General features: G+C 32.9%; 1 protein-coding gene across 1 annotated transcript in view; it reads left to right on the forward strand.

Moving 5' to 3' along the window:
* Positions 1-24,384, forward strand: part of Pkc53E (Protein C kinase 53E) — a gene marked incomplete at its 3' end in the record, with an annotated part of 91,647 nt that overhangs the window by 38,454 nt on the left and 28,809 nt on the right. The window contains exon 4 of the mRNA XM_017614993.1: positions 5,372-5,486. Within this exon, the coding sequence (XP_017470482.1) occupies positions 5,372-5,486 (115 nt within the window). The remainder of the gene's footprint in view (positions 1-5,371; positions 5,487-24,384) is intronic.

A 24,384-nucleotide genomic window follows, 5' to 3' on the forward strand; every position in this document is an offset into this window, starting at 1 on the left:
ATAATAATTTTTAATTTTAGAGGAATTTATTATAACACTTAAAATTTTTAGTTGTGAAATGTTTTCAGTTTGGGTGTACGCCAATTTTTTTTTATTATGTAACATTTATTAATAGGAACAGAAGAATCGATTTACTTCAAAATTGCTACTTTCTTTGCACTTTGCACTGAAAAATTTTAAAGTAAACAAATAAAAATTCCAAATTTTATTAGCTTTAATTCAAAAATGTATTTATTAAATCGATTGAAAAATAAAGGTTCTGGGCTATTTTGCCAATAGATATGGTTGAAAAACAATTACCGGGCTACGCCGTCTTCAGGCTTCGGGAATTACCCGTCTGGAGAGACACTCAGGATGGCTACACCGCAATTCAAAAAAAAATATATATCGGCTTACCATGACTTATACTGATCACTGAGTGCCCAGTCTACACTTTTCAAACAGGTATAGCATTTCGATACCAGACAGAGAATTTTGGTTAGGAACGGGCTGCTGAAGAAACTGGATCACTCCGCTTCTACACTGGATCGTTCCAAACTAGACTACAAGGTAGGAGGTTGGGTCTTCTCAACCTAGTTGTGGCTGAAATGGGACGAGAAGCGGTCGAAAGGTCTCCTCAAGTAGGAATACGGTTTGAGTAGGAGGGTTCTCACGATCCATATCGTATCACAATGGGATCCACGATGTAGTGTAGTGGTAGTGCTAGTGAGGTCACTGGCAGTCACTTCAACCCAACCTAACCGAAGCTAAGTTAGCTCTACACTGTCCATAGAAAAATAAAAAGTAAGCAAAAAGTATTTCATAATTTTATCATTTGCAGATATTGAAAGCAGAAATGGCATGTGACAGCCAAGTTCCGTATAACAAACACATACATACGTAAACTTACACTCATACAAAAGCAACAAGCACATAATGCAACAACAGAAAATACTAACGCTAACACGAGAACATGCACAGACAATTGTTAAATGAATGCAGCACATGTGAACGCGTCAGCTGTAAGCAAAGCACAAAAGTAGATAAGAAATGCAAAACTTTGTCTTTTGCCTTTTTGTTTTGTTTTTTTTTTTTGTGTAAGAAAGGCACACAAAACCCATATACCTCGGTGTGCATGATGCAAGTATAAAAAAAAATAGAAAATAAAATACTTTTAGTTTATTTTGTTGTAAACGTAGTTAGGTACTTTTTAATTTTTTGAGTGCATTTCTTAATAATCGCGTATAGTGAAAGTTTTATGCGCGCTTACTGCTTACGCACAGACGCAGCGGTGGAGCAGTAAAATGTTGAAAACAAGTAAACATTTTATTTTATGCTTGAATGCAAAAAATTTATAAAATGTAAACAACATAGCTTTCAGTACATCAGAGCACAAATATAAAATTAAAATATTGTGCTTACCATAACTATACGACAGCCACATTTTGACAAGTGTTTAGAATTTATTTTTCATTATTGCATTTATTTTTCATTATATTTTTTCTAAAAATGTAGTTCATTCTAAAACCAAAACCATATAAATCGAGTTACAACGTTGGTAAAAAAATTTATACAGAATTTTAAGAAAGTATTTTCTTTCGTACGAAGTATGTTTGGCAATTTTTTTTCAACTTCCACTTTATGGTACTAGAATTGCATGGGTTATAAAACTGCAAACACAAAAATGTTTTTAAAATTCTGAAGAAAAAAACGAAATTTTTTTGAAGTTTTGTAAGTTTTTTACAATGTACAATGTTTGAAACATAGATTTATATGGTTTTTTTATAGAATGAATTATAGTTTATAAAAAAATATTAAAAATATATAACAAGAAAAAAAGTCAAAGCTTGTTAATATGTGGGTGTCTTATAGTCATGTTGAGCACTATAATTCTTTGTACAACTCTATCTCTCCCACATACAACATNACACACACACACAGCGTACGTTGCGATGTGTTTATGTGACGCTATGGCGCGTACAAACTATTTGCAGTTGTTCCTGTCGCAAACGGCTGGCAAACAATGTCAAAAGTGTGTGAAGTGACAAACGGAAAGCGGAAGTTGAGTCAAGTGGTAGCTGTAATTTCTTACTTTATTCAACTTCGCTTTTCTAGGAAAACTAGGGCGATAGGCATTTTACTTTATTTACTGTATTTTAACCGTCTCCTGACGATTGCAAAGATAATATAACGTAGCATGCCGTGCGATATGTGCCTACCGGCGCCAATTTTGGTTTGACTTTTACTCTAATTCTCGGAATTTTCGACATTTTACTCCATAAGATAACTCTATGTGTGCCTTAGCTTGCAAGCAAACAATGCACGGTGGTTCGAAACCGGCATTGAGTGTTCATAAATCACTGGAGCCTTTATTTTACACTAAATCTGATTAATTATTTTTAAATGAAACCTTTAAAATTTGAAAGAGACCAATTGAGACTGATTTTTGAATTTTTATTTGATTATATTAAATTTGTTTGAGCAAAGTGCAGAAAAAGCACCTATTTTAAAGAAAACCGATTCTCCTTTGCAAGTTAATAAAGGTTTTGCCATAAAAACTAGTTGAAATACAATTGTTTGGGTTCCCCAAAACGAGAAAAATATCACACAAAAAATTAAATGTTTCCCCAAATTTATTTATTTTTTTTTTGGTTTTAGAAAAAACCTAGGTGAAGTGCCTAAGAGCTCGCATTGATTTTAAAAACTCAAAATTTTTTTTTGTGGAGCAAACTATTTTTAAAATATTTAAAATTTTTCTTGTGAATCTTTTTTTCGTTTTAGGGAAACCCTACAATTGTTCTCAACTAGTTATTATTATGTTACATTTAATAAATGGAACAGGAGAAGAAATTCTCTTAAAAATTCCTATTTTTTCTCTTCACAATTCCTACTTTGATTTGAATTGAATGGAATCAAATTGGTTGAAAAATTAAGGCTGTGTACTATTTTGTACATTAAATTCCAGATTTAAACCACTGTGCAATGGTAGCACAGTTACTTGCATACTTTTCTTCTTTTAATTGTGTTGTGTGCCTGAGAGAATGGCAGTGGAACGTTTTCCACCTTCACACGCGCACTGCTTAAATTCTCATATTCAATTTCAACGTTTATTTTCGAATTCCAAAAGTCTTAATTAGCTTAAAATGTCATTGTTCGATAGGATAGACAGTGCAAAATGCGCCTAAGCTTATTGCAGATAGCGCCTAAAAATATGCAAGAAAACACGCTCTTTCTTAACCAGATACAGCACAAGCGCAACCCTACACGAAATGATGCATATTTGCAATTCTCAAACGCCATAAAATTGGTCAAAGCATTTAAAAAAATATCTGACGCCTAGAGCTAGCTAAAATCTTATTTCATTTTAGTATAAGCACTTATGTATAATTTAAGCAGCAAGTGTTAACTTCATATACATATTCACATACTATAGTATAAATTTTTTCTTCTTTTCTGGTATGCTTTCTTTCATTTCAATTCACAACATCAACAACAACTCAACATCATCAAAACATTCAACTGCAACACATCTTACGTGTCTTGTGTCGTTTTATGCGTGCAATATCACCGACCGTCCCCCTCACCAACGATCACATAAAAAAAATAATAAAAATCAATAAAACGCAATGTAAACGTCAACGTCATCAACGCCATCAACATCAAAACGAAAATTGAATATACAAACATCAACGAATTTATTGCTTACTGCAAATTGTGCAACTACGCGGTAAATATTTACACCTACTGTGACAATAAAATAAAAACAACAAATAAATAAATACAAATCTTTTTTTTTAACTATCAAACTGCACTTTTTTATAATCTTTCATATTCGAAAAATGTGTAAAATTCACAACTCGAAAATCGCAAATTTATCTGCAAATAAAATTTATAAAAAAAATATTGTTGTTCACTCATAAAAATGCAATCACTGTCGAAACCATCTCCTTTCAATTACAAACAATGCGCCAACTATCTGCATCATAAAAACAACAAAAAATCGGCAATGTTTTATAATAACGCTGATATGGAATTGATTGCACAAATGTTTGGGTCGTGTAATTGGTTGGAAATATCTTTTTCGGTTATGTAACGAAAACGTTGCACATAAATAAAACTTTGATAAAACTTTAAAATTAAAAAAAATACAAAACTGGATTGAAAATATTACTTTTACATACCTAAAATTCATACTTTGTATAAAAAATTTTTATATAATAAAAAATTTATAAAACATTACAAAAAAAACAAAAAATTTTAAATTCGTTATTCGGGATTTCAACTTAATTTTTGTAAAAAAAAAAAATTTATAAATAAAATAATTGCCAAACAACAAAAACAACAAATAAAATCTATCGAAAAAATTTTATAAACTTTAAATTTGAAAAAAATTCCATGAAAAATTTATATAAAAATTATAAAAATGTGAAATCAACTTTTTTAAAAAATTGCACCAATTCATTCAATTATTTTTTTTTTCAAAATAATCAAATTCGGATGTTTTTTATCTATGCATTAATTTACTTTAAAACTTGTGAGTTGCAATGTATTTACTTTTGAATTAAAAAAAAATTAAAAAACTTTAAAACTTTCAAATAAATTCACCGTAACTGAAAAAAACTATGAAAATCGAAAAAATTAATCAAATTACACTTCTACAACTGTTGTCAATTTAATAACTTAAAAAATATTTGAATACACTTAAAAAATTCTAAAATATCACCTTGAATTAAAAAAAAAATACTAATTTTATTTTTCCAAATTTTGTCTAATTTACAATTTAAAAAATGTTTTAATAATGCAAACAAAAACAATGTTACTCAAATTATTGTCAACTTAAAAACAAAAAACAAATAAAAATATTTTAAAAATACTAAAATACTAAACCTTGAACAAAATAAAAATTGCTCCAAATTAAAAATTATGTATTAAAAAAAAAAAAAATTAACTACTAAAAAAAATCCAAATATTGACAAATTTTAAAAAATGTTAAATAATAAAAAAAACTTTAAATAATATAAAAATACTACTCCTTGAACTAAAACATGGTACTCCAAATTAATAATGTCTTTTACAAAAAAAATACTGCACCATGAAATAAAAATTTTACTAAAAATTAAAAATAATTTTCACTAAAATGGCTAAATTTATTTGCAAAAAAATTACAATTTTTTTAAACATTTTAACCATTCTAAAATGCCATAATATAAAATGATTCTTCTTATTTGGAAATGAAAAATAAAACAATAAAAAATTATTTTTACGACATTGTTAAAACTCAAAACTACAATTCCAAAAAAAAACAATTAAACAAATATAAATAAATTTAATTAAACAACAAACAAATTATTTGGCACTGACAAAAAATATAATTCGGACATACAACTCACAGGATTCACCACAAACAGTACATCATTTCGAACCATTCACATTTGGTGGGCCAACTTTTTGCGACCACTGTGGTTCGCTACTCTACGGCATCTATCATCAGGGTCTCAAATGCTCAGGTAAAAGCAAAGTATGAACGTGTGTATGAAGATTGCTTACTAAGCGCCAAGTGAGAGTTAAGAAAATATGTATGCAAGTGAAGCAACTAAATGTGTGTGAGTTTTTTTTATGCTTCGAAAAACCAAAATTAAATAATTTATATAACGAAAATTAAGAATATTTGGGTACTTTGGGTATATAAAAATATTTTAAATTTTTTTCCTCATCATTATCATGAACTCATATCTGCCTTATGCTCAACCTATTTTTCATCTAGCAACCAGCGAAGGCTACTGTCAATCGCATCCGCGCACCATTGTATGCATCCGCACATTATCCCATTTTGCCGTGAATTCAATTTAAATATTCTCTTTTTGCGTCGCATAAAAAACGGATTGTGCATAAAGTCCTTACAGTACAATATAGTATATGGATATATGTGTGTATGTGTGTATGTATGTATGTGTGCGCTTAAGTGTTCGACCGTGCGTGTTGTTAAGCGGCATTAAGACACTTCTTGCAATTTCTGCTGCTTCAGCTTCCACTTTGCGAAGGTATTCGCGCATTCAATTCTTTGGATTTTCATTTCTCAGTAAAGAATATACCTCAGCCTTTGGTGGCAGTAAGCAGTAGGTACATATGTATATGCAAAAACCACATATTCGCACTTATTTAGTATGCATGGTGGCACACGAATTAATAATGGTAATTAATTAAGCATAAGCGTTAGCATAAGTGTAATTTTAATTAAAATATGGAAAACAACAACGGATAGAAAAGTAAGGAAAATCAGCGAAATGTTAGCATTAAAAATTAATGTAGACTTCGCATATGTGCTCACTCGTGTGCTAATTTGATCACACGAATTTCTTAATAAAATAAAGAAAAGAAAGAATTGTGTGACATGGCGTATGAGTGATATTTTACTAACGTCCATATTTCATTGAGGCCTTTATGAAATCTTTTAGAGAAAATTGTTTATTTTATTATATTTAAAATAATTATCGATACATCTTTTCAAACTAAGTGGCTTAAGTCTAAAATAGTCAGAATTTGCAAATACGCCTTTAGCTCTGGTTCCCGGCCATAGGAACATACACAGAAATGAGAGAGCTGATAAGTTGGCTTACTCCGGAGCATCTCTTTATGACTCCACTCGGTCTCATCAAAAGGGAACTGCATTTTTAGTTTGCACGTATGGCTGATACACGTTAGAACAACCTTCAAACCTGAAAAACTGAGAAAAATATATGGACACAGTATGGCAAATCAAATTCAGAGGAACAAAATGGGTCTTTGGTAAAACCCTCGGTGCCAGTCTAGAGGAAAGTAAGGAAACGGTTCTATACTATCTTTGCGAGTGCCCACCATTGGCACGTATGAGGCATGAAACACTAGGGAGATTCTAATTACTAACTTAAATAGATTCATTGACAAATCTTAGTGGTTTAAGGAAATTCAGATAATATCAGGGATCCCAGAGAAATCGTGCCAAAATGATGCTCTCAGAGTTTTTAAGGCCCTGAGAGGGTTCTCAGGCGACACTTTTACCAAGAATTGAATTGCATTTTTTTAACAGTCGTTGAGGGAGTGTTGCTACTCATCAAGTAGCTCAGTCGTTTGTAGTATATCTCTGCCTTGCCTATGTAGAATGTACTTCCTTCATTTGTTGTTCCTACATCTATTCTCTCAGGTTTCTGAGAGAGATTCGGTTTCTTCGACCGCATAATTCGTTCTATTAATCAATCCGCCCTATTATGGTTGTCGACGTCGATGTCGATGTCGATGTCATTTGTTCATCAAAAAATGGCCTTCATAAGTCCAACTCCAGCCACGCTGACGACAGTATTTTTTAAGGAAAGATGTTCCTCGCAAATATACAGTGATCAGCGTAGCTGGAGTTGGACTTACGAGGGCTATTTTTTATGCAAAAGTTACAACGACAATCGACATCGACAACTATAATAGGGCCGAATAACACATTTTCCAATGTTCTGTGCTCTTTAGATTTTCTGTACCTATTTTTTCGTCCATATTTGCATTGTATTTATCTCGCTAATTTTTCCAAGCGTACATGGCAATGAAAAATTGTGTGTTCTGCGAACTCAATTTCAGAACACTGTTTACATAAGCGGTCTGACTTTATTTTAAAACGGTGAAGATATTGAGCGAAGCCTCCATGTCCACTGAAAGCTTGCATGAAGTAAAAATTCATTGAACCATGTGGTCTAAGTATTAACCCATTCCGGCAGGGGAGGTATCAGTCTTTGTGTCCATCAGCGTTTACAATTTTTTTTTCACTTTTCTTATTGCCTTTTAAGGCAGCGGAAAATATCCAAACTCTCCTCTATCAGTCAATCAATAGAAAGAAGATTTGGTAGAACTCGAATCGTTATTTATTTTTGGGCCAGATTTCTGCTCAGTCGACTGAGCACTGCTCGGTTTTCGGCTACCTCTATCGAACTGCTTCCAACCGATGCAGCATACAAGATTTTTGTTAGCATCGCATTGCCTACTAGACGTCGGATTCCATCTGAAGGACCTCGAAGTCTCGATTGTCGGCTTGCTAATTTGAAGCATTTTCGGCTTCAAGTGGAGCGATGCGAGGTTCTTACACTGTAGAATTTTGTAAGACCTTTCAGCAGACTTCAGGCGTCTGCACTATGCAAGTCTCGCCTACTGGACTACGGAATCATTTCCAGAACAAGATACCTTCAAGAGGCGAATTGGAGTAGGATTCAGTCCTGATCTCGTGCACCGATTTAGATAACTTCTGGTTAGTTTAGAAGGTAAAAAGTGGGGCATACTCTTAAGAACTCTTACTTAGCCTCGATTCTCGTTTGCCACATCTCTGCAGCATTTTTCTAGCTGAGCTAAGAGCAATCAGCGCGGCTGCAAGATGGCTGACTATTTCTCCTATTAGTTTACATGCAGTAACTATCCTTTCTGATAGGCAGGCAGTTATTAAAACACTTCTTTGTAACAAATCTACATCGAAGGTGGTCATGAAACGTAAACGTACTCTAAATGAACTGACACGGAGTTACGTCACTCTTGGTACCAGGCCAAAAGACATACCGGGCAACTGTGTGGCACATGAACTAGCAAGGAAAGGTGCCTTGCTGTCGGCAATCGGTACCGCTCGTACCGGAAAAATAACTTTATCCAACGGCAATTAAAACATGGTCTGCGGAACCCACATGCAGGATAGCAACGCATATCTAGTCTTAGTTGGATAACCGCAGATATCGCCCTCTGCTCTGCTTGGAGCGACCACTGCTCCGACGTGTAATGGGAACTCTCACCGGGCACTGCCTGATGGGGACTCACGCTGTCATAATGGGTATTCAGTCAAACGATTACTGTTGCGACTGCCACGGTGTGAAGGAATCGAATGCCTATTCCAATGTTCTGTTTTGACGAGAGTTCATCGACGCTCATTCTTCCAATATTCTTATGCATGTCTACCTGAACTGTACTCAGCCAGTATCTACACTTTTGTGCGCTCCAAATCGGTTATATTTCTAACCAAACAAGGCAACCAAGGTAGCCTAACCTAACCTAAAGTAGTCGTGTAAAACATTTGACTCAAACCTATATTAAAGAATAAGCAATTTTACTACTTTCACTTTAATAGGTTTATTTTATTACCAAGCGAAATCCTGTGGCAAAACATTTGTATAAACAAGGTCAACAATGCTTGGAAAGATGAGGCAATAAAAACGGCTAACAACTAACAGCATATAAAATCATTTCCTTCACAATTGTAAATTGTCCGCAGTAACTAGGCAAGCGTACGAACGACAAGAGTGAATTTATTTGCACACATGACATCGTACATACATATGTAGATGCACGTGTAAGGATATGCAGAGACTAACACGAATATGAATAGTACATACCATAAATGCTAAAACAATAGCGCTGGTACTACGATTTTATGCGCACACACACACGCACGGATATTTTTCAACTCAACTATTTGCCAATGCTCGGTGTAGGCCTTCCAAACGGCGTCGAGACTCTATGGCATTCGGTGAGCAAACAACTAACATTTTACGTATGTAAATATACAACTTGGTATGTAAAGGGAAGTAACAATAAATGTAAAAACAACAATGGACCATGCAAGCAGTTAGCCGCCCAATACCGCCACAGGGTGTCCACAGTTAATTAAAGGCAAATTTATGCGTAGACAAGCGCTATAAAAGCCAACGAAAAAAAAAGCAAAAACAAACAAGAACTAGTCGTCTACAAGGAATTCGCTTGCTCACACATGCATTTGCAAGCGTAACAACAAACATGCGCGGTAGAGTAGAGTTTTACTTACTTAACTAAGCGCTTAAATATGTTTTGCGGCAAATTTAATTTTTGCTGAATTTTTTACTTATTTAAACGGAATTTATAATTTATAATTACAGCAGCTCACACGAATTTCGCTGTGCAAATTTTAAGAATCTAAACTCACATAAGTGTTTATGTACACACTCTTACATATGCATACGCCTACAGAAGCCAGCGTGAAAGCTGGAAAATTAAAGTTGCTATTCTCTACCTTTTTAAGCTACATTCATATATTTAAATTAAAATTATTTGGAATGAAGTAAGAGATTGGAAATTAGAAACATTTCTAAATTAACCATAAAAACATACCCGGAAAGTCCGTAAAAAATTGACAAAAACCGCCAAAAAATATCTTAAAAAGTCTGAAAAAGTCTCAAAAACTATTCATAAATTTATCAATACCGAAATATTACAATTTAGAGAATTGTTAATAAAATTTAGTGGAGTGCAAATCGATGTAATTAAGTTTTAAAGGTTTAGGAGTACTCCCAATGATATCGGGCCATAGTTCTTGCTCTTAGCTGCGACACCATGGTGTACGATAATTGACATCTGGGCTTTGTAAGAGTACAATTTGCGTCGTTATCAAAAAAAAAACTTTATGGAACACCAAATTCTTTAGCTTCGAATTCACTGCAAAGCCTATATTTTATTAAGAACTGAAACTAGTTTTCTACTGTAGCAGTTATTTTTAAATTTTTTATAAGTATTCTACCGACTTTCGTACAAAACTGGTCGTTGAATGAAAATAAGTTATGGGCTTCCTATGTATTATAAGATAACGAGCTGTTCCTTTCCAACTTTCAAAGCCAAACAATTCCGCGTAGATATAAACAATTTTAACGCCATTACTTAGTCAGTCTTTCGCCTCTGGCAGCTTTTAGTACATACACACTTGCATACAAACAGAATATTTTATCATAACCAAATCTGCTACTGTCAGTTAGACTTCCTGTTGTTTTCTCTTTCCATTTCCCTTTTATTTCATTTTTCAGTGCTTTCGATAAAAGCTTATACACTAAGGTGGTTTTTTTAAATGTTAAATTGCCATGCCATAAATTTTGTTCATACAAAAGCAAATACGCACATGTCCTTGCGGCAGCGACTGATACATACATACATACTGTGTGTAAATGCAAGGCAAGAGACAGCGCCACCACCACACACTTTGATAAAAATATGTGCACACGCACACGTGCCAGCACTTGTTGATGCTTGTTGGCATTTTAATACGTACAGATGTGCACGAAGAAACGAGTCAAATAATACTTAGTCAGCCAGCCAACGAATCCTTCTATAGATTAAAGTGCGCATAGCTTTAGCCATGCAAATACACATATCTATATATGAGGGTGGTCCTAAAAATATTTATAAAAGTGTAGTGTGCAAGTTTGTACGCCTAGGTGCATATACAATAAATAATAGGGTGGGCCTAAAAATATAAGTATACACATTTTTTCTATATACAAAATAAAGACTTGCATGAAAATTAAAAATTAAATTTAGGGGTCGCTGCCAAGTTTTTAAAAACTTTAAATTATATTTTTAAATCGCAGAAATTCGACTTAATTTTTACCTTGACCAAGTATACCTCAGCGAGTTTATGAATTTCCATATGTATATGAATTAGTTTCAATACTATATCAAATTCAACTAAAAAACTTTTCGATTTTTTGGAAATTTTTTTTTTAATTAAATTTTTTCAAACCCCGGCAGCGACCCCTAAATATTTGTTTTAAATATTTAATATTTCGTGGATGTCATACAAAATTTATATGTTGATATTTTTAAGGACCACCCTAGTATACATTGTATATGTACATTAGGATGGTCCAAAAATGCATGTGGAAAAACTAAAGTCGGAATTTTATCCCCCTATTTTTTTACTTTGAAATCAAAAAGTATTAAGAGGTCGCTCAATGCGCTCAAAGTTTCCTATGTATTTTATATGGTAGAAAAACAACTTTTCGTAGAAATGGTACCGAATTCTTGAAAATCCATATTTTTCGATCGTAGTACTCTGTTTCTCTTCAGGAGATTCCCAATGATAATACCCAATCGTTTATTTAACTATTCTTTCATAAAAACTATATTTCCTCCAAAGACTCCAGAAAATGCAATGGGGCCAATAAAAAGTCTTCAGTATTAAAAAAATTATTAAATAAACAATTGGGTATTATTATTAGAAGTCTTCTGAAGAGAAGCAAAGTTTTCCGATCGATAAATATTAATTTTTTTTTCTCCATATGCATATATGTAGCATTAAAATTCCGATTTTTCTTTTCTTGGACTACCCCAATGCATGTTTATTAGGGTGGCCCTTAAATGTAGGGAGCAAATTTTTACATCAGATTTCCTAAGCCTCAACCCCTACATACGTCGATGCTACTATAATCGAATTTTGTTCCCGATTGGAGACGTTTAACATGGTTGAGATGAAGAAAAAATACATATTTTAATTTTTTGAGTCTCCATAGGGGAATCAGAACTTTGCCCGTGTGCGACACGACACGCCTTAACCCTCTCCAATCGGGACCAAAATTTATATGTGATATCTATGACATTGGTGTTACCGATTGAAGGGGTAAGACTGAAAAAAATCGTTCATTTCATTTTTTAAGGACCACCCTAATGTACAGACATATGTATGTATGCATACAAACTTGCATACGCGGTTATGGTGCACTTATAAATTCTCTTTATATTCTTGCCACAATTTGTTTGAGTGTTAGTAAATACACACATATGCATATGCATTTCTTAATTTTATGATTGACGATATTCATCCATTACTTGCTGACAATTTTTATATGGAAAATTCCTTTTCTCCTCGTTTGTCAGTCACTTTTCGTAACCCTTTTTTCACTCCTGCTTCGCGTGTCTTCAGCTAATTTGACATTGCTGCTGAAATTCTGACATTTACCACCTTTAATTAATATTTATGATCTGATATTTTTTGTAGGTGCATCAAGTAAAGTTCTTATACTTTTTAGGAAAAATTGCAAACATCTCCACAAAACAAAAATAGTTGGCAGTCAACTAGTAAGTTTATGAAAGTGAATCAAACGAGTAAGTTGTTGCATTGCGTCATTGTATCGAGGATCCTAAGTTTTCTTACAAATGTGGCAGCACATTCGCTATCTGAAAGAACATAAAATAACAGGAAGCCATCAACATAGCCAGCATCCTTACCTTCTATGATCTTTGGTTATGTTTTACTCTGTTCCTTGTTAAGTTTTTTTTTCATGAAACGATTCTAACTTGAGTTTAGTGAAATACCAATTCCCTCAAAAAATTCATGCATATGAAAAATGTATGCTGTAGATACAGTGGCAAAGATTATTTAATGTGTATTACTTTTTATGAAAGTGTAGCTCGTTAGCTAACAAAGCCCATGCAGTCAAAATTTCAAACGTTGTACAAGAGTTGGCTAAGTTCGACAAAGCTTCCTAAAAATGTTGAGCTTTTTAATTAGATTTCTTAGAAATATTCCGGGTATGAAGTTTTTTAGCCCATTCAATTCAAAGTGCAAGTTTGAAGTAGCTTGGACTAACCATTGTTTTTGGTAATTTTTTTTTGCACATTTTCTCCATAAAAAAATTGTCGAACTACTCAACGGTAAGTCCAAGCTACTTCAAACATGCGCTTCGAATTGAGTGGGCATACTCAAAACAATTCAAAAATATCTGTTTAAAATGTTTAAAATTTTGATTAGCATTTGTTAAAATTCAAAGTTTTGAAATTTTGATTTATGTAAATTTTGTGTGTGTTTTTTAGATAGTAAGCTATATTTTCATTAAAAATAAATAAAAAAATTTTTGAACAGAGAAAAGTAGCCAAAACTTGCCAAAATGTCTCTTCCCTATTGACATTCTCNCATAGTAAGCTATATTTTCATTAAAAATAAATAAAAAAATTTTTGAACAGAGAAAAGTAGCCAAAAGTTGCCAAAATGTCTCTTCCCTATTGACATTCTCGTCACCGTTTATATTTTGTGTATACATTTTTGCGATTATTTTTCAATTTGTTTTAAATAAAACTGTATTAAAAGAGGTTATGTCTTTTTATTCTAAAAACAAAATTGTATGTTCGAATTCGATGCATTACAAATGTTCCGACAGAAATCTGGTCACCGTATCTATAACAGACTTTTTGTGGCTAAACTCAATGAAGTTGGTTTAAACGCCATTCTAACCGAGAGCGCTTACTGTCACCTGGAACAAACGTTTTTAATAACCCTTCAACGTCGAGGAAGCCAAGGAAGCTTCCTTTGATCTAACTTCCACAGAGCCATATATCTACGGCTATATAAGGATGCGGTTTTGTTGTACTCAGCACCTGGTTAAATTTTAACCACTGCAGAACACGCAGCACCCCTTTGGCACACTAGATCGCTTTAGTATATATCACTGATACTTAAAAGAGAAACATACTAGCTACCATAGTATTCCAAAATATTTTTGGGCATGCATTGGTCCGAAAGCACATCTCACGGGGTTGTAGTCTGCCTCCGAGGCTTTTCTGAGGCATTCTTAGGCGATGACTCGAAAGACGCGAAAATTTAACTGTGTATTCTCTTAGGGCTCTACATGGGTCACATGAGTTTGCTTATTGCTGGCTTCACTAGGAGAACGCTTTGCCAGTCTAATGTATAAACACGTACACATATGTACATATGTGTGTGCCAAAAATAAAAAGTATTCTCTTAAACTTAAGTTAAATTACTGTGAGAGAATTTCTTGCGGGCTTTTTGAACAATAGTTTATCAACATTAATTACATGCATTAAGGTCAGTAATTATCTCTCATAATGACTTGACAAATACCAAGTATTTAATGGCTCAGTAGGTTTAGCTAACTTTGTAACCAATAACTGAGTTAGTTTAACTACTATGTAGGACTGACGAAGAATAAAAGTGCTTGGCGTAAATAATAAAAATACCACTAAACGCAGTTAAGCAAACAAAATGCCGATAAAATATGTATGAATGCAAATTGTTGTTAAACACCATCATAATGCAGCGCATAAAATGTTAAGACAAGAATAGTAAATAACAAAGTACATACATATAATAAAAATAGATATTTAAGTGTATATGTACATATGTATGCATGCATGTAGCAAAAAGAAAATAACCCAAGTAACAGTCTGCCAACTTTTTAGTGCTTCCACTCCTTGCACATAAAACTAAACATCATAATAGTAAAAAACATAGCATAGCAAAAGTCAGAACAACAATCGACGAATATTCCGATTAGATAAAAAAAATATCAAAATAGTTGAAAAGCGCATAAAAACTTGTCTATGTACCAGCTTTGTAGGCAAACTAACTATCGCGTCGTCCTGCTAACTGCCAGGCTGTTGCGCCTTTCGCTGTTTAGCTGTTGCCTTTAGCACTTTGAATTTTTTATGAAACTGTGTTGTTGAGTGCTCTTTATTAAGCACAATTGTCACATTTGTTCGTGTGCACTGTATGTACACTACATGCATACATACATTTTTAAGCACGAGCACGAAATGCGGGGCGGCATGGCGTATGAGTAATCAACAGTGAAGTTGTTAAGCTCACTGACTAAGCTGTCATTTAATATGACTATTTTCTGCTTTTTTTCTGTGTTAACTTTTTTTTCTTCTTAGCTATCCTGCTAAGTAAATGTCTTTATTGGCGTGTATTTGTTGAGTATTAAGTCGGCAATCATAATTATTTATTTAGCATGCAACTGGTGGAGTCGAACCAAGGTTTTAAAAAATTTTGTAAACATAATATGCAATACTTAGGGTAGTGAACTCAGATTATGCCTTTAAGGTGCCTGAAACGACTTTTTTTGATAATATAATCAATAAATAAATAATTAATATATTTAATACCGCAGCCGGCAAAATGAGCAGCACTTTCAAAAACGCTTCCAATGAAAATTTTTTGAAAAGGACCTACTCTTTGGTAGCTGATGAAAAAGATCTTTCAATAGCTGTACCATTTTAAAGCATAGAAACTCAAATAAAAGCAAAAATCGCTGCAGGCATGTCGGTGCATGTCCTAGATAAGGCGAAATTTGTGTTTCGTCATTTCTGTTGTAAATTTTCTACTTCCATGAGAGGCTGAATCAGAAGGTCTAAACCTCTGGCCGTCGTGTACAAATTGATGCATGAAAAATCGAGCCCAGAAAATCGATTGTTTCAAAATATTAGAATTTAATGCTCCTAGAAGGACGCTCTTTTTAATTATGGCGGTAGCTATATAGTTTAGATTTATGTACATATATGTATGTATGTAAGTATATACCCGCATACGAGTATATAGCAACACATAAGTCATATTAATTTCTATGATATTTTCGATATATTATGTGATACATTTTCCAGTATATTTTTTTGATGTACATATACATACATATGTTGGCAATATTATTTTGGATAATGTTATCCTATACCTATATCTACATATATTGCTATTGTTATCGATAAATATATGTGGATATGTATTTGAATATTTTAATGGATAAATCTCAATAAGCTTGCCCCTGCCCTGCGGGTACTTGAGCATGGTCGGTATTAGCGACATATTGATCGATATATCTTGTTATCGAGATTGTTATCGATCTATCACTTCGGTCTTATTACACATAAATATATGTATATATTGATTACTGTATCTATATAGGTAGCCCTCAATTCTTATCGATATTTGTGCTATTGCTTTGTTGTATATTTATCGAAAATAAATTATAATCGAAATGTTTGCCGTAAACGATATCATATGATATAGTTAGTTACTCTTACTGCTTTCTTATTATAAACTTATTCGCATTTGTAATAGAATTCGATATTTCATGCTTGGGGTCGCTATTCTTCTGTTATCTTAATTTCAGCATTTTGGGGACAATTCGGCAATAGTAAGAAAAAAAATACGAAAAACTGTTTGTGATGGACTGCAAAAAAGCATTTATTCATTGAAACAGTCATCAAGATGTTTCCAATAAAGTGCAGCAATAACGATTCATTCTAAAAAAGGAAAAAAAAGGGCAGGCGGAAAGATTGTCAATCGATATGACTTAAAACGGTTTTTCTTCTTAACGAAAAGAAATTCATTAGTGGAGTTCTAGAAAAAAAAAATGCAGAAATTTGAGGGAGTTGAGCTTGGCAATTTTAAATATCATTTAAAATGCGATAGATGCATCAAATTTAGTAGATAATTTAGTAAAATTCAATTATAAGGAAAGTCGAATTCTAGAATTTTTCTCTTCCTACGTCAAAAATAATTTTGCAAAATCAAACCAGCAAAAGTATTAAATAGCTTTAAGCTCTAATCTAATTTATAAAATAAATTTCAAATATTTTGATACACAATGTTAAGCGGCAATAATAACGAAAAGAAAAAGCGATTGAAAAAGTAATACAAGAAGCAGCACAGTGGCAACTGTGAAAAAGCTAAATGACAAAATCAATTTTCGACGACAAAATGATCAAATCATTTCAATTGAACCATAGAAATCAGGACAGCAATGGAAATGACAAAAAATGGTTAAGAATAATCAACAATTGGGACTTAAATTTCAAAGAAAAATGTTCAAACAGAGGGAGAGAGAGTAAAACCTAATGGTAAAAGTTAAGAACACAAAAAGCAATAACAAAAAATAAGTTTGCAAAACAACAATAAAAGCCAGAAAATAGAAAAAAGAATATTACCTTCGAATGAAAGCCCACATGCAACACAAAAAAAGTTTTTCCATTCCAATTGAAAGCATTAAATTCAGAAGTATATTATATAAGTACATGAAGTACAATTGCAACGAAATGGTAAACCAAAGTAGCAGTGAAATCACTCAATTAAATATCAAATCTCTGAAGGGGAAGGCAACAAGTAAGTAGATATCGTACACACATACATATGTACAAATATACGCAACTCAAGCAATAAAACTTAGGAGAGAACTTTCAAAAAGTAACTTCCAAGCAGGCATTGGAACAACATTGCTACTGAATTCATACTCTTCAACAACAATAACAATTAGTTAAACAACAATGACAAAGCGGCACCCCAGTGCGCCAATGTAGGTAATAACATCAACGCTTCCGCTTAGTGCAACACGCCAATGGCACAGTGCCAGTCGGCAAGTAAATAAAACGAGCAGCAGAGAGTTAAGTACAAAGTATTGTGGAGTGGAAATATGAAGGCACTAAGTGCCACAAGTGTGCCAAATTTGCAATTTCGGCAAACAAGAATATTTATGTTTCTAAATTTATTGGTTGAAATGTTGAAAGCCACTGGTCTGCGGCGAAACGTTGGGGAACTTGGCTCAGCTGTGCGGAAGTAACTTTAAATTATGTATTAATATATGTATGTATGTACGTATGCAAAGGAAATGATTTATATAGTGTAGCATTGTAGTAAGGAAGTGGCTAAAGGATGAGGGAATTGTGAACATTTTTTGCCATACGAATAACTTAATTAATGAGGAAATTTATAATAAATAACAACCAGTGAACCCGCACGGTGTTAAAACGCCCAAGATAAAATTTCAAAAACCTTTAAACTATTACAAATATAAGTCCTTTTCTTTCTAAATCCGTGCAGCCATTTCGAATAGTAAGTTTTTAATATTATCAAATTTTAAATCACCCTGTACCGATAAAAAGCTTCTAATTTAAAAAAATAAAAGCTTATCGAACAGCCACAGGACAAGGTCTTTATTTTTGAGGTTATACAATTTATTTGTGAGTAAACTTCTACAAAGTTCAATTAGAGTTCGAAGCGAATTTAATTTAAATTCACCCGGAAGTGAATTGCAAAACCTACCTGAAACCCTTTTCTAAACTATTTCGATGATACCCATCTCTTAATAATTCATGCAACTTCTTAAATAANTCGCTAATTTAAAAAAATAAAAGCCTATCGAACAGCCACAGGACAAGGTCTTTATTTTTGAGGTTATACAATTTATTTGTGAGTAAACTTCTACAAAGTTCAATTTGATTTCGAAGCGAATTTAATTTAAATTCACCCGGAAGTGAATTGTAAAACCTACCTGAAACCCTTTTCTAAGCTATTTCGATGATACCCATCTCTTAATAATTCATGCAACTTCTTAAATAATTTGAATGTCACATTATAAACACGTGGCAAACTCCCTTCAAATATTCTAAATGTTCAAACTCAACTCAACACCCTTTCGCTTTATGTTTCAAATAATTTGCGTAAAAGTTATTTAAATTCGACTTTTTAAACAGGTGGCACCCCTCTTCAAAAGTAATTTAGCGCTAAGATATTCTTAAATATTCTTCCTTTAACATTTAGTTTAATCAATTTAATAATTTGAAATAAAGTTTTAAACAGATGGCAACCCTTTTCCAACACCTCAAAAATATTCTTAATGTTTAAACTAACGACTTCTTAACACCCTTTCGTTTGACATTTTATATAACTTTTGGATAAGTTAACTAAATTCGACATTTCAAGCAGGTGGCAACCCACATCAAAATATTTTCAAACTGCTACCTAACGAACGAACGATGTGGTTATTATAGTATTGCTTATTAAATAATTTGAATTCAATTGTTCTACAGGTGGCAACTCTGTTCGAAAAATAAAACCAGTTTGCCCATCTACAGGCCAAATGCTTTAATTTGACACCCGATTTTTAAAATCGAGCGAACGGTGCAGATGTTTTATCCTGAACAAAAAATCCCTTCGCTTATTATATATATATAGATAATTTTAATCTTAATCGTCGTCTCAGTCTTAGGCTTAATCATAATCTTAATCTTATTCCTAATCTTAATTTTATTCTCAATCTTAATTTTGATTCTAATCTTAACCTTGATCTCAAACCTAATCTTTGTCTTAATCTTAGCCTCTATCTTAATCTAAGTATTACTATTTTTTTTATTTGAATCTCAATTTTAATCTTGATCTCAAAATTAATCTTAATCTTAACCTCGATTTTAATCTCAAGCTTAATCTTGATTTCAAACCTAATCTTTATATTCTTAATCTTAATCCTAATCTTAATCTTAATTTTAATCTTAATCTTAATTTTAATCTTTACCTTAACCATAATCTCAATCTAAGTCGTTATCCTAATCTTAATTCTAAACTAAATGTTTGTCTTCATCTCAGTCTTAACGTAAATCTTAATCTTAATCTAAATCTTAATCTTAACCGTGTTCTTAATCTTAATTCTAAGCCTCAACATAAATCTCAATCCTAATCGAAATCTTAACTTTAATGTATGTAAATCTTATATTTAGTTGTGCCCAATCACCGCCGACACCCGCTCTCTTCTTCTGTTACCTTTTCGTTTCATTGGAGTTGGAACTTAGAGCGCAGCGATAGAGTCGCTTTTTCAATAAAACCATGTGTGCATTTACACCTAACCGAAAGCAAAGAAATTTCACTTAAAAAAGTAGTGAAGCCTAAAATAAAGGTTCTGGTTGTCACAACTAGGTTTCATATTGGAAGTCAGGCAACTTTTACAGAAGCCCTGACTCTCTACATACATATCTTTTCTACGAATCTGCAATTAACTGAGCTCTGAAAGTAACTGCCAAAAAAAAAAAAAAACACTCAAAGTAGCGCGCGGTAAGAAGTGCCAAGTATTTATTATTTGTTAAATTAAAGACAAACACGACAAGTCTGAAGCCCAAAACCACTTAAAAAGTTATCGATTTGCTGCTTCTTAATACTAACAATAAACACAAATCACAAACTAAGGACTTTTAGATTAAATTTAGAAACTGCGATGCTGCTTAAATCTGAAATTAAGTTTGCTTCTATTAATGGGCAGACATCCAACCCTATATATATTTTTCAAGTGATATATTTTTGTCTACGCCTTCACACAGATTTATCTTGCTGCTGCTCAGCATTCTGTGATATATAAACAATATACTATAAATATATACATACATACTCGACCTACGCTGTTCAGTTGAATACTAAGCAGCGCTCATTCATAAATACTTTCAATGGCGCCAAATACGGCAGACAAACACTTAAGCAGCCAGCAAGAAGCAGTCATACCCACATTGATGCAAGTCTGTGATAAAATTAAAAAAAAAAGAAAAACAAAAACACTAAAAAACATTTGGACTTATTTTTTTCTTTGCTTACGTCCTTGCCTTGGCAGCGAGGACATGCGCTATTATTCGCAATAAGTATGAAGATTAGTAGGCAATGAAGCGGCCATTGTGCATATGTATGCATTCGTCGTTGATGGCCAAAGCCAGTGTGAGCGCATCAGACAAAAGCGACGTGGCAATGTCAATGCCAATGAGGTCAAAGGACAAGCAGACAGGCTGAAATTGTAACCAAATATATATTTACATGCATATACATACTACTTATACTATAATAAGTAGATATAAATATACTTAGTTCTCGATCTTTAATGCACATATGTTATTATACATTCATATATGTATATGTACGAGTATGTAGGTATATGTGTTGCGATTACGTATGATTTTGCAAAATAAACTATGTATTTATTTGCTTGTAACTACATATGTACATATGTATGTCCCAATCGTCTGACCTTAATGACTTATACGTAAGCGACTTTTGCTTCTACAAATGTACCCACGTGTTTTTCTATCAGCGAGTGGTTATTTATTTTCTTTTATTTGTGCTTACGTAAAGATTTACGGTTGGCTTAATTCCTTTGAATTTAACCTTAGACTTAGAAAAAATAATAATAATAATAATATACAAAAATTAATATAATGTCGCACGTTTATATCAAAATGCGCTGCAAAAACATATTGACCTCCATTGAAGAAGAGCGATGTATTAACCTTTTTAATTTGAGTCTCCTTTTCTAAAAAATTGCTAAAACCTTACTCTTGCCAGTTGATCAGCTACTCTTATGCACCTAATTTCAGGAGATAGCTTCACCGCCTTCGGCCAGAAAGACCTTGCAGTATTAACACATGTCCTAGTTTTCTTAATTTTATACCGTTACATACATATATCTACAAATCGTCGTTTTAAGTACAAAACCGCGTATCAACAAAATATAAAACGGCATATTTATGTGAGGTTGCATAAACTATTTTCTAGAGAGACGATACGCGGTTATACTTATAGATATCTTACCGATATTTGTATCGGTATCGATATTTGTATATTTATCAGTATCATTGATTTATTGATTTATTTTTGGACATTATATATTGGATATAATAACCGAAAAAATAAAAATGTATCGATAAACCATAAGGAGTTATCGATGCAGGTTCGTCGATAACGATATCGTTAATGAAATTTCAAATGCCGCTGGCAATCTGTCGTTTCCACTAAAAAATTTCAACTCTCAAAGGGCGCGCTGGCGTATACGTAACAAACAAAAACCAGCGTAGTTTTCACCATCACTTCATCTATTTTTCAAACATGTTACATCTATATTTAAACAATATACGTAGGTAAAGGGGTATTTATGGACATCAACATGCATATATTTATGCATACATATGTGTGCAGTCGCTTATTCACTGTTTGGTGTGCATTTGTTATTTCCATTCCTGTGAAAAGCATTCATTTCTCATGGCATTGCCACCATCTGCATTTTAAATGCTGAAGTAAACGTTTACATTAAAGCCTTAAACGCACTTAGACAAACAGCTGTCATGTTTTCGAGCGTAGAAGAAAAAAACAAAAAAAAACAACAGTGAAAGTGAAATAATTGTGTGGAGCAAAGAGCTGAATAGAAAGCACGCAAAACGTGAAGATAAATTTTTTTTTAAGGATTTTTAGATTTAAGGGTTTTGGAGTAATATTACTGAACATATTTTATACATACATATTTAAGCCATTAATGGTATATCGTAGTTTTGTATATGCATTCACTTTGCACGCTTAAATACCATAAAATTTTAGAGGGACTTGGAATGTTTCAATCTCGACAGCATATTACATTTTCCGCATACATAGATTTCGTTGTCTCTCACCAATCAACTCATACACTTCTAAGAACTATTAAAACTTCATTCTAACCAATTTTTTTTAGTTTGTTTATGGATTTTTTTTAATCTTTCTGCTACTATGATCTATGTACGTATCTACTTTCTTCTTGCTAAGTATTTTCCAATTACTTTTATTGCCCTATCTTTCGCTAAACTTTATGTTAATTTTCCATCAGTTTTCTCACCTATTCCCAGGCCCATCAGATGCCGCACAAATGGCAGCACACCTCCTTCCTGTCACCGATGTTTTGCGATCATTGCGGTTCGCTGCTGCATGGCATCACCCACAAGGGGCTCAAGTGTCGAGGTAAAGTGTAGCTGCCCCGCAAACAAATGCGTACTTGTGGCAAAAGTTACTCTTACTTAGTTTGTAGCGAAAATGCGGTGGCGGCTGTTTTTTTCTACTACTATTTTTTTTTTTGTTGCTACTTAATTTCGACTTCTGTCTTCTTACAACTATCATTATTTGTAGCGATTTTCTATAAGAACTTTGTTCTACTCCTTTTTTCTGTTTTCTGTGAAGCTTTCTTCAACAGCGCTTTGTTTCTTGTTAAAACTTTCCTACTACTTATGTACTATGAAATATTTTACTGCACTCTTTACTATATTCTGCTATTCTTATCACTTTCCTATTGTTTTTTTTTTTTACTTTACTACTTTATTACTTATTAGTAATGTTTTGACTGTGTTTATTTTTGTTCCTGTTTCGGCACTCCAGTTTCTATTAAATACTTTGGTTTCCAACTTTTTTAAGTTAAATTCAGTCTTTTTTGTGCCAAACAATTGCTTTGTGCTCAAGGCATTGTTCGATCTTCGTTAAGTTAAATTAAAACTGGTGAACTTCTCAAAATAGTGCAATGCACAGTGGAACTAGAAATGAATCTTAGTTTAGTTTTAGTGTGCAAATTATAGGTAGATATACACATATTTCTTCTAAGGAGGATGAACTAAATCTTTATACGAAATCAGGTAAGCAACCCATTTGTAGCTGATGATGAGTAATACACATTGAATAAAATAGAATAAAATAAATTTGAATAAACAAAACCTCATAGAGTTTTTAATAAAAAACATTTCGACCAGATTTTAGGCTGTAATAGACACGATAAATTTTAAGTCCTTTTTTGTTCCATTAATGAAGTCTCTAGCCCCGAAAGCCTAATGCCAGATTGCCAGCAGGCATTAAATGATAAATTTGGACATTAAAAAATAAATATCTGTGCAATTAAATCCGAACAAATTTTTTGTAATTTCAATACCTAGTGGAAATTCGGCATAAGATAATGTTGGTAAAGAGCCTAGCCTGTTCTAATTTTACCCAATCAGTAATTAAAATTCTCAAAGAAAGCCACCTTAGTTCAAAAAATGATTTCAAAATCTTTTGTCGAATGTTTTGTCTTTTCGGGACCCTTAGTTCCTAGCCTTTCTGGTTAGAGTTGGTCAAAGCTTAGTCTCATAGTGTTTTGGCCACTAAGTCCATGGCTTTTGGTGATGCAGCTTCAGGTTTCCTGTGAAGAGAAGGGGAAGCTTTCATCCATCCTTTTTCACAGCAGAAGCACTTATAGGAACCGCATTACCTGCGTTCAGTATTACTTGGCTGCTCCTAGGTAGCGA

Source organism: Rhagoletis zephyria, unplaced genomic scaffold (genome assembly GCF_001687245.7).
Source record: "Rhagoletis zephyria isolate East Lansing unplaced genomic scaffold, Rhagoletis_zephyria_1.1 Rzeph_scaffold_00945, whole genome shotgun sequence".
In the NCBI taxonomy this organism is placed as follows: domain Eukaryota; kingdom Metazoa; phylum Arthropoda; class Insecta; order Diptera; family Tephritidae; genus Rhagoletis; species Rhagoletis zephyria.